General features: G+C 32.6%; 2 protein-coding genes across 5 annotated transcripts in view; both read left to right on the forward strand.

The window, feature by feature from the left end:
• On the forward strand, window positions 5,717-9,525 carry LOC105172751. 3 transcript variants are annotated; one of them, XM_011094327.2, is made up of 5 exons: window positions 5,718-5,827; window positions 6,684-6,839; window positions 7,163-7,327; window positions 7,502-7,789; window positions 8,559-9,525. In XM_011094327.2, the coding sequence occupies exons 3-5, from the start codon at window positions 7,187-7,189 to the stop codon at window positions 9,198-9,200; spliced, it is 1,071 nt and encodes a 356-aa protein (XP_011092629.1). In that variant the 5' UTR covers window positions 5,718-5,827; window positions 6,684-6,839; window positions 7,163-7,186; the 3' UTR covers window positions 9,201-9,525. The 3 variants fall into 3 exon arrangements, with proteins under 3 accessions (XP_011092628.1, XP_011092629.1, XP_011092627.1); XM_011094326.2 differs by lacking the exon at window positions 6,684-6,839 and having other exon boundaries at window positions 5,717-5,827; XM_011094325.2 differs by lacking the exons at window positions 5,718-5,827; window positions 6,684-6,839 and adding an exon at window positions 5,878-6,541.
• LOC105172752 (50S ribosomal protein L24) overlaps window positions 10,611-11,836 on the forward strand; it is a 3,566-nt gene continuing 2,340 nt past the window's right edge. The window contains exons 1-3 of one of the 2 annotated variants that reach the window (XM_011094328.2): window positions 10,611-10,749; window positions 11,035-11,100; window positions 11,210-11,305. In XM_011094328.2, the coding sequence (XP_011092630.1) occupies window positions 11,041-11,100; window positions 11,210-11,305 (156 nt within the window). In that variant the 5' untranslated portion in view covers window positions 10,611-10,749; window positions 11,035-11,040. The remainder of the gene's footprint in view (window positions 10,750-11,034; window positions 11,101-11,209; window positions 11,306-11,836) is intronic. The other variant, XM_020697131.1, reaches the window with a different exon arrangement.

The following is an 11,836-nucleotide window of genomic DNA, read 5'->3' on the forward strand; positions in this document are numbered from 1 at the left end:
TAATTAATTTAACAAAATATTGAACTATTTTAAATGTACATCATTAATTATTTGTAACGGTGAAATTAAATTCCGACAAGTGCATTAATATTGGATGTTTCATAAGACGTTCGTCTCCAGGTAATTGCAGTTTGCTATTAATGTTCAAACTTAAAAAAAGGAAAATATTCTACTATTAAAATTAATTACATAAATGTAGCCAAAATCACGTAATTGTTCAACCCAATTGTTGAATATTTTTAGAAGTGGGCTCATAATTTCCGAAATTAATTCAATACATTGATAAATTTAAATCAACGAATATATTTAGAAGAAACAATAAATTGAGAAAATGAAGGTGCTGAAAAAGGAAAGGTTGACATTTTTTAAAAGAAAGGTGTTGAAGAAGGAAAAAAGAAAATGCTGACTTACCAAATCGACACGGATGTAGCAAATTACTAAAATAACCCTGGCCAATTAAGTGTAATAGGGGTAGGTGAGGGATAAAGCAGATTTTACCCTTACCTATCCTTATTTATCATCGTAAGATTGTATTAGTATAGATATCCCATTCATCGTGAAGAGGGTGAAAAAAAGATAAAACGGCCCTGTATTATAATATAATTGTGCTAAATTGCACTTCCGACAAATAAAAGCTTAGTCGATCTCATTTTTATAAAAACACTAATGTAAAAAATAAAGTATGTGTTCATATTTATTAAATTGATATTTTGATTGTAAGATATGAATGTTAGGACAGGAACATGGTTTTAGTACTCAGCAATGAATACATAAAAGAAATTATGGGGAAATGCGTGGTTAGGCCGCAATAATATGTAATAATTATGTAAGAAGGAAACAAGCTTTGCTTTTAATGTTTCAACTAATTAATTATTTAACCAATAAATCGGTGACAAAATGCCATTGCTCCTGCTTACTAGTCATAATAATAATTGCGTGTGTGTATGTGTGTGTGGGGGTAGGGTTAGGGGTAATATATAATTACTAGTGCAATTATCTCAAGCATTCTAATAGTTGTAATAGATCCAAATCCTGTTTGGTCATAATTAATAATATTTAGGGACAAAAAATAATAAATTACATTAAAAATGTTTATTATGAATAATAATAAAATAAAGTTGCAAAAACAACCCGTCGACATTTATTAACAGGTAATAAGAACGGACCACTTTCAATCAAATATTTTTTTATTTCAATTCCGTTTATGAGAGCTACGCCCACGTAAGCAACTTATGGCCTCGAGACATGTTCTGATCTGTGTTGATAATTGGAATCAAAACTATTTGCACGAAATATAACAATTATCTGACACTTTTTTTTTTTAACATTTTTGTTCATGGCTACTAAATTACAAAAAAAACAAAAAAAAAAAAAGGAAAGAAAAAGATTTTGCAGGCAGCGGTGTCCTTTCCACAAAGGAAATAGACGTAAAAGGACAGTTTCCTCAAATGGGAGGGACATGGTACAACTGATTCACTACTCAATCTACTTCGGGTCGAGGTTTATTTATTTCATTTAATATATATATATATATATATGTGTGTGTGTGTTTGTATTGTTTGTATAAAAACTATGTTACATATGTGATATACATTAGTAAAAAAATATATAAAATTATAAGGGCAAAAGAGTAATTGGATATATAGGAGGCACACCATAAGTACGTAAAACCTATCACACCATATAATTTCCAACACCCCTATAAATACCAAAATACTAATTTTTTAATCCAAGGTCACTATTCATTGACAAGACCCCTCATCCTTGAGAAGAACACATTTTGCGGAAATTATATTTCACCTGGTGTAAAATTCCGTCGTGGTAAAATCCCGACTTATTCCCTAGCAAAAAAACCTCGACCACATCAATATGTAATGTGTTAAATAAAAATAAAAAATTTAATTTATCAATAATAAAAGATCTTTTATCACACTTTGATAATACAAGAGTACGTGAGTGGTATGCATTTTATTTTGAAATTATAGTATTTCATGTGATGAAAAGGCAAAAGGAAGGGCCACAACAGTTGTAGCTAGGAATGTGAACATAATTGGGGCAAGTAACATGAATGTGGTCCTTCTGATGCTGATATATGCAAATCAATTGTCAAAATTTTAGCCTGTTTCAAGAATATCTATACTTTATTATTACTGAGAATACATTTTGATATCTCTTTTTTTTTTTAATTTAATTTTACTATTATTTCTATTTTTCTTTTTGGTACTAAAGAAATCTCACATTTATTCTTATATATATAATATTTATTAAGTATGAAGGCTTAAAAATAATTATTTTTTTGGTTACATGTGTATTAAAATATATTCAATATTCTTCCCCACCCCCCCACAAAATATTTTCAATAATTTTATATTCATGGACATTCCAAAGTAAAATATTTTAATAAGGTTCCTTATATTTTATTTAATTAAATAAATATAATAAAAACTTATATTATGCGTACGAATCGAGTTAAGACACTTTTTATGCCTTATGTAAATGTACAAAAAATACCCTTATCTTTTCTTTACTCAAATATATTTCATTATCCTATAGAAGCAATTTCATTTAAAAAATAATAACTACCAACATCGAATTTTTATTATTCTTTTCAAATACTTATGTATTTTAATTTTTTTTTTATTTTCATTATGACAGAAAAAAAATATTGTGCTCGTTATTGAAACACCATGTATAACCATGATCACAAGAAATGAATAGTGGTGTATTGGTGTCATCTCACGAACTCTTACGTCTAGATAGTAAATAGCAGTTTTTGTTTTAATAATGTTGGGGGTCGTGGCACATCGATTATATGTGTGCATATAATAAATAATCTTTCATATTTTTAAATATATTATAAATAAAAATAAAATATATAAATTAACGCATCATATTTATTAAAAATAAATTAATATTGTGGTATCAGAAACAGTCGTTTATAAGTGAAAAAGACATTTCTTTTTAATATTAGTACAGAGGATTGCTATTTTAGTATAGAGGGGTGCTATTTAGTGAAAGAAAGGAGCATTAGGTGTTATAAAATAGAAGGTTTCGTTTTCATTGGATGATTGAAGAGGGACATGATGCCCACATGATAATGAACCTCATCTTCCATGTTGTCCAAAATCACATGCTAAACCTTTTTCTTGTTTTTCCTTTTCACTTTTTTTTTTTTTAATTTTCTTAATTTTTGTCGTAAGTATTTTCATATTTCCATCTTACATTGGAGATGAAACTAATCATACTCAAAACAAAAGTGAAAAGTTAAACCCCTTCTGACAAGTGTATTGATATTCTCTCGATAACTTAGATGGAGGGCATGAAATTACGAAATCACCCCCTAAGGAAATGGACTACGTACAACCACATAGAAAGGAATAAAAGAGCGTTAAAACACGATGCTCCCCTTAAGATGAAGCGATGTCCTCATCCTTTATTTGTAACGAAATCACACTCGTAATTCACCGAATAATTTATATATTGAAATTCAATTTCTTGTTAAATAGTATTATATGATTACATCAGTATCTCAATAAATTGATTCATACATCAATATTCAATCAATCCATCACTATAACTAAAAATAATAAAATAAATTATAATATACTCACATAAAATGACACAAATATCAACACATTTGGTGTGCTCAAACTGGTTCATGTGACCGCAATTTTAACTGCTAAGCCGAGACATTATCGGCACTTATTAAGAACGCTAAATTTGTCCTAATTAAAATTTCTATCATGCATCATACATTACTACATGACACGAAATATATGGAAAATTTATGGAATTGGAATGAAATTCTTGTAAGAAAACATGTAAACAATTAATCAGCATAATAGAGATCAAATACACATGAATCCAATTTAAATTAAATAAATATAAAAAATAATTAAGCAAAATGACAAGCAAGCACGACTCAGCTCCTTTTCCCAAATGGCTTTTCCTTTTATTTATTTATTTTTATAATTTTGATGACCGTGACAAGTAGAAAAAACGGAATTTTGGATCACCGACATCAATTTCTCGCTGCTGCTTTATTCTTTGCTTGGCCACTGTCATGCTTTAGATAATACAGCTCACAACTTTAGCATTTCCCCTATTTTTCTTTATTCATTTAATTAATTAGGGCGAAAGGGAAAGGCTTGGACTTTTTATAAGGTCCAAAGAGAAATTAAATAGCAAATAGGGGATGAAAATGTGAAGAAATTGAATGGGATCACATGGTTAGGTGGGGCGTCGGTGTTTGATACCCGTCCGCCTCCATATGGCGCAACAGAGTTGAGACGATTGAGAGAAAGTGACAAGAGGTTATTCATATGCTGAGATCAACGCGTCTCTCTACACTCCTCCTCCTACTCAAAATCACACAATTCAAAATCATTTCCTATTTATTTTTATTATCCATATACTACATCTATATAAAATAGGACAGTGTCTATTGTTATTACAAACATCAGTTCAATGTATTATTTGATTTGATATTATCCATATATTATAGATTAATTTTTAAATTTGAATTTGTCAAATGATATCAATCTAACCAATCCTCCTCAATTAAAGAAAGAAAGAATGATGTAATTTTCTTGATTTTTTACCTAATTAGTAATTTTTTTTTTCATTTGAATGTTACGAGTTCGATTTTTACTAATTTTGTATATGAATATAGTACGAGCGAGTGGTGGTCGATGTGTAATGTTTGGTCAAGTGGAAATCAGGCATAATATTTCTATTATATTGGTAAGAATACAGTGATCAAATTAGAGAACGTTTTAACGAGTTTTAACAGAAGAAATAATTCTGGGATGGTTAGATTTTCTTAATTAAGATAGCCACGACGAGTTTAATTAATCCGACTTAATTATTCAATCACAAAACAAATTAAAAGCCGGATTTCTTACATTTGAATGACAAATCATACGCCGAGTCGTATAAAATAAACAATTTCCAAGTGAGCGTTTGATATTATAGGTGTGGGGTTATGTTTTATAAAAAAAGGTGAAATATTTATTGGTAGGAAGAGTAGTACAGAAATGCAGGGCTAATAATTGATAATTTGAGGCAGCCGGCATGTGGTGTTGTGCTGCATTTCCATGTGAAAGTGCGAGCGACGACTGCCTCATTCTCCGCGTTCGGCCCTTCCAGCTATGGGCCTATGCCACGTTTAGCATGTTATTATCATATTCAACACCACCATACAATATTGAAGGATTTTGGACTCTCATAAAATTATTAAGAATTAGATAGTAAAATTGGAGTTAATGCTCTAATTTTTACTCTTTTGGAAAAATAAAGCAATAATATTAAAAAATTGATTATGTACTGTGTCTCCGGCCCAAAATCAGAAGTGGGCTTATTATGGGCTTTCCAATTGAAAGAGGATTTATAGGTCATAATAATAATAATAATGTGCCTCAACTGCCCCCACCTAATATCTGATTAAATATTAAGATAATCTGAAAAATAATTGAATTTAACTAAACTTTTTTCAATTTTATTATGAGTAAATGGATTTCTAATTTGTTATTTAATTTGGATAAGTGAATGATGACAAGTAAGGTAAAGTTGGTCCAAGATTTGGAAACCCAATTTGACCGGCGACAACAGGTAATAAAGCGGATTTGACTGGCTAAGCAGGTCTCCCCCACGTGCAACTTGCTCTTCCATAACCACTACTAATAAATGAAATAAAATATTATTATGTAACGTAAAATCCAACCACAAAAATAGTTGCCCACCTCATTGTCCTTGTCTGTGCTCTCCACACGTCTATCCTACTCGCCTTGCTGCTCCGCCGTCCTCCGCCCCTTCTCTTCCGTGTGAGGTTGTTTTGCTGTTTCCATACGTTTTTCTTTGCCTCTATCTTCTGTATTGTCTTTATTTTACTGTGATTCTGTTGCTTAATCGTCTTGGATGGTGTTGTTTTGTTTTTGTCCTTTGCTGGGGATTTTGTAGACTTCGATTCTCGTCGGGTGGGGGTAGTGAATTTGAGGACGGGGTGCTTAGTGGAGTCGTGGAATTTGATTTGCATGGGGAATTCGATTTGTTGTTTATTTTTTTACTTTTTTAATCCGTTTGGTTTCCTAGTTGATGCAATTTTGTATGTATTTAGATAATGGGTTTTTGTTTACATGTTCATAAGTTTATGTCTGCTTTTTTCATTCTGAAATTATGTTCAGTTATCAATTGTCTGGCCTTGTGTTTTGATGCTGAGAATGAGTTCTTAGAGTTTGAATTCATTTAAATTATGCCCAAATTTGAAATAGAGGAGTTTCTCAAATCAGGTTCAAGGTTTCAATTCTTATTCAAAGGCTACGTGGTGGTAATTGATTAAAAGTTATAACCCAGACTTACATGTTGGTTTGATTGATACTGACCTGTTTGTTTGCGCTGAAAACTATTCAGCGTATTGGTGGTTAGCATTGAATGGATTCTTCATTAGCCAAATTCGAATCTAAAACATGTCTGTTGAGTTGTGGCAAGTATGTTTGTATCCACTCTCTGCTTCATGCTCGACAACGTACTGCACAGAATTTATGTGAGCATATACTTAGCTAGATTGATGTGTTTTCTTTCCTGTTTTTGTCAATTTACGAGTGGTTTATTACCACTAGTTCTTGGTAAAAATTGCTCCATCCTTTGGATGATTTTGTTCATATACTTCTGTTTTGTGATGACAGGATGCATGCCTCATAACCGTCTTCATGAAGTGATGTAGTCCTATACCATCACACTCCATTGCTTTAGACTTATATAATAGTAAATAGAGGGAACCTGCTATTTCTTCCTTGAAACGTTGAAGTTCGGTTAGATTATGTCAAGCAGATTTTTGTTTGGTAATTTTATTGTTTCCAGAATTTACTGCAAGGTTTCAGAAGCTTTCTTCTGTTTTACTTTAGCGTTAATCTCTCAAGTAAAGTGTGAAATGAGACTTTTATTGTATTCCCTTTTGGTTATATGAACCCAAGAGCTGATTTCATGATGCAAGTGTTGCACTTGAGAGCAATTCCCAGACTGTGCTTCCGAGTGATAGGGTGTCTAGTTTCTGCACTATGCTATAATTTCCCTCTCATACTCAACTGTTGAAAATTGCAATAGTGTTTTTCTTTTTGTTTTTTGTATTAAGCACTTTGTTACATAAACTTTCTCCCACTTGCAGATAAACAGCTTAGGGGTGCAACTAATGGATTTTCTTTGCAAGCCACTGAATAAGGAGACTTCTGATTGCTCCCTTGATGAGCAGGATATTCATAAATGTCCATTCTTGAGGAACATCAATAAACCAACTTACTTTTCTTTTGCTTCTCTGAATTTTCCCGTCCCTGTAAGTTCTATTTTTTCTTTATTTCTTAAGTTGATTATGTAAGCAATCCTTAGTTGCTGTATTGGTAGAACTTATCTATTGATACTAGTTTCTTTCAAATCCAAATTATAATATGTCCTTGCCTTCCCCTTCATTCTGATAAAACCTTCTTCTCTTTTACATTTCTGTTTTAAGCATAGGGGAGCCAAAGGCCCAATTTTTGAAGATGGTCCCAACTTTGACTTGGCCTTCAAACTATTTCACGGGAAAGATGGGGTTGTCCCTCTCGCAGGGAACTCTGAACTCTGTCTGAACAAACTGGAGACTGAGGCTGTACCAGAATTCAACCCTTTAGCATCAAGAGCTGCATCTATCAGTATGTCAGCATTTGGACCAGGAGGGCCTTTCAGTTTTAATTCTTTCTTTGGGAATATGCAGAATAAGAAGTCTGAGTCATCCAGAAAGAAAGAACGCTCCCCTAAGGTATGTTTTGTTAGGACCAATCCTATTGCTTCTATCTTGAAGCAACACATGCCAATTGCAGTTATATAAACACAACAGTGAGAGTGCTGGAATATTTTCCGTGTCATTAGCCTAGGATGACAGCTTTAGTTGGACTACTTGCGAATATTGTTTGGGCAATTGGAAGAGCAACTAATAGAAAAATGAAAATTTGTTAGGTTAGAAGAGTTTTCTAGGCCTCCAAATGGAGATAGAATGTTGAAGTTAAAAAATATTTGATTCATAATGTATGTAGTAGGAAAGATATCACACACTCCACTGTGAAGCCTCTTATGCATTCACAGTTCTCAAAAATCAAAACACTCCCATCAATCTTCCTTTTAGCAGTTTGAGTGTAAAATATTTGTTTCCTTTTGGTCAGTTGCTAACTTATGTGTTCTAAGGAGTTCTTTTGTGGTTTTTGACATGTCATACACAAATATTCCATGAACTGGAATATGTTTATGCTAAAAGAATCTTCTTGACCTTCACCAATCCAATTACTACAAAATGGCTATTTTCTTTTTTGGTTTTGTTTTTATCTTTTAGCGAGTTGATACCAGCCTGTCTATTTCCAAATACAGAAGAGATTTTGTGTAGTTATGAGATTCTAACCAAAAGTTTCTTAGCAATGACTTCTTTGTCTGAACACATATCTGAAAGCAACTGGATTTGCCAATCCTTCCGTATGCTTCCTGACACCCAATGCACATTAGTATAAGCTAATTGTTAACGGACTTGTGATGATTAGGGTGATTCATCTAAGCATGAGGCACTTGGAAATGAGTGGTTAGAAACCGGGAACTGCCCAATTGCTAAGTCCTACAGGGCGGTGAGTAACGTCATCCCACTTGTCGCAACAGCTCTTCGACCACCACCTGGGATCAAGCTCAAATGCCCACCTGCAGTAGTTGCAGCCAGGGCCGCCCTTGCCAGGACTGCTTTTGTTAAGAGCATCCGACCACAGCCACTACCTGCAAAGATCCTTGTGATTGGTGCCTTGGGCATCGCTGCTAATATCCCATTGGGTGTTTGGAGAGAACATACAAAAAAGTTCTCACTCTCTTGGTTCACTGCAGTTCATGCTGCGGTCCCCTTCATAGCAATGCTTAGGAAGTCGGTGGTGATGCCTAAAACAGCTATGGCATTAACCATTGCAGGTTCTATACTTGGGCAGATGATTGGCTCAAGAGCTGAGCGCCTTCGACTGAAAGCCAAGGCAGAGAGGGTAAACCAGGTGGCACAGGCTCCTCCAGCAGTTGTTCCCAGTCACAGTTCCGTCCAGGCAGACGGTGCAACTGTTCATCAATGTAGTAAGCAGGGAATAATGTGGGACCCTCTCTCCGACAAGATGGTGAAGACTTCATCTTCACCAGCTGGCATCTGTTTCTGACGGAGGTTTGTGGCAGTGATGAAAATAAATCGATTCAAGCATAGTCAGAGGGATTAAATGAATAAAGTCTTGAAAAATCTATAAGACATCCAATGCAATTTGGAATTGTAATGAGATGTGAAACCATTTGTGCGTCACTATGCTGTCTGCACTGAGGTTCTATAACTGTTGTTGCATAGTCTACATTGCGTATAGCAGTTCTGTCTCTTGTTACTCATATATAGGAAAAATGATTATAAGCATTGTCTCGCTGGTCTTTCTAGATTAGCGGTGCGAGCTACGCTCAATATGTGTGTATAAAAATATTTTTAAAGTGTATAAATAATTAAATATCTTTTACTAATTGTTTGTTGTTGTACACTTTTCTATAAATAAAATGTATATAATATTTGAAATAGGGAGAAACAAAACTTAAGAGGAAAAATAATATGAAAATAATTATAATAAAAACAAATAATTTTGAAGAGACAATTATTTATCCTAAAGACTTTCTCAAAGTAAGTTTCATTATTAATTAAATATAAATATCTACAAGTATTTCGCTCTTTCCGCTAGAAAATAATGTACTTCTAATTTTTCCTTTATTAAGGTGTTTCTATAATAATAATAAGGGTAAAATATACTTTGTCCCTTGAATTATCCTCATGTAATATTTATTTTTATATACTAACAAATGTAACACGTTCCCTCTACAATTAAATTTTTAGATAATGTTGCCCTTGTATATATATATTTAGTTCAAAGAACTTTTTTTAGAAATTTTGTATTTTAAGTTTAATTAAAATATTTTTAATTAGAAAAAGTATATTTTATTTACAATAAAGTAAAATACAATTAATGACTTAAACAGTTTGAATTTTAATTTTTTTACAGACTCAAAATTAAGTAATGAATGAGTACAATAAATAAACAAAAAAAATCATGAAAAGATAGTAATAAAATTAAGTTATTAACTATTTATTCTTTTAGATAAAAATAAGTAATTACATATCCTTTTTCTGAACATATTTTTTTAAAAAGTATGATAAAATATATTTATTCATTTTTTTCCTAAAAATATTTAACTTTTGGTTACACATATATATTTGTTAATTTCTTTTAGGAAGTATATATGAGTCGTTGGTTATATTATATTTATTGTGTATCTACTATATATATAAAAAAAATTAATTAAAAAATAATTTGATGATGATTTAACGTGTAGAATACTAAAATATATTAAAAATATAATTATTCAAGATATGAGGAGTATTTTTATTTAATTAAAATAGTAAGTATTATATTTATTAATTTAGTGGAGTAAATATTACATGACGACTAATTTAAGGTGAAAAAGTGTATTTTACCCTAATAATAATGAAAAAAGAAGCACCATATGATAATTACATTTTGAGACTTCTTATGGGCCAAACCCGATTTAAGCCCAATATGTCCGGTCTGAAAGGTTCAATTCCGCCTTCCGGTCCCTCTGCTTTCCTCTAAAACCCCTCAAATTCCCAATTCTTCAACAGCTAAACCCCTCTTCACTGCACAATCTGATACCTTCGCGGTACGAATTTATTCTTAGCCTATTTCCAGTTATGTTTCAACTTTAGCTTATTGGTTCAACTGGGTCGTTATTGATTTCTTTGTTGAATCTTGATTCTTCCCATTTCTGATTCTCCTTTGGATTTTTCTTCTTCTTCTTTTTTGTTTTCCAATTTGGTTTGATATTATGAATAGAAGGGGGTGTTAATTCTTCAGATATGCTCTTTGGTTGAACCCAAGCGGAAGTCTTCCAACAGTGTTTGTGTTTGGGTTTTGAACTAATGAGGAAGTTTCCGCTTATGTGTAGGATAGAATGGGTTGGAAGGCAGCACAAAAGCTCATTCATCACTGGAAGGTCCTTAGAGGTGATAATGTAAGGAACTGGCATTCACCCCTTTGTTTTTTTTGGGAAAATATTATTTCTTCAAGTTTCTCTTTATTGCCTATCTGCTCTAGTTTGTTATACGTTGTTACTATGGCAGGTTATGATAATCAGAGGAAAAGATAGGGGCGAGACTGGTACTGTTAAGCGTGTAATTCGCTCTCAAAATCGTGTTATTGTTGAGGGCAAGAATTTGGTAAGCTATTTGGTTTTATGTACTTCAGAAACTTATATTTGGAGGGCTATGCTTTCTTTCTTCCGGATTTTGTTTGAGTTGAGCAAAAATCTGAGACAAGCTTCATGCATTATTGTTATTATGAATGGTGGGTTTTTTGCTTTCTGGGTGGGTATTGGGGATGAAAATCATGGGGAAGAAGATATCAAGGATGAAGAGTGAAGTCAAGGGAACTGACTCATTAGCAATTTTTAACAGCTCTGCTATGACTTCAGTTGTGTTCTCTACAGTATATATTGTCCAAGGCTCCAACTCAATTTGTTAATTACTTTCCTATCTATTGTGGCTGCATAGATGCGTGTGGTATGCATGAAGAAAAGGTGAAGTAAATGTGAAAGAATAGTGGGCCTGTCGAGTCTCTCTTTTTCAATAGATCCATAAATGATATGCCTTGAGAAAATTTTGGGAATGCTTGAGGAAGTCAGCAAAGGATTTAAACAATTTGGCCCAAGAAATGTTCATTGCTTCTAGAGAAAAGAAATTTCGAGTTAC

The sequence above is a fragment of the Sesamum indicum genome, linkage group LG10 (genome assembly GCF_000512975.1).
Source record: "Sesamum indicum cultivar Zhongzhi No. 13 linkage group LG10, S_indicum_v1.0, whole genome shotgun sequence".
NCBI classification, from domain to species: Eukaryota; Viridiplantae; Streptophyta; class Magnoliopsida; order Lamiales; family Pedaliaceae; genus Sesamum; species Sesamum indicum.

Excerpts from the sequence above, each read along its gene's own strand:
- LOC105172751 (XM_011094325.2), top strand. The coding sequence starts at position 6,488 with ATGTTTGTATCCACTCTCTGCTTCATGCTCGACAACGTACTGCACAGA. Across the intron at positions 7,328-7,501 it reads CTCTGAATTTTCCCGTCCCT|CATAGGGGAGCCAAAGGCCC; the intron begins GTAAGTTCTATT and ends TTCTGTTTTAAG. Across the intron at positions 7,790-8,558 it reads AGAAAGAACGCTCCCCTAAG|GGTGATTCATCTAAGCATGA; the intron begins GTATGTTTTGTT and ends TGTGATGATTAG.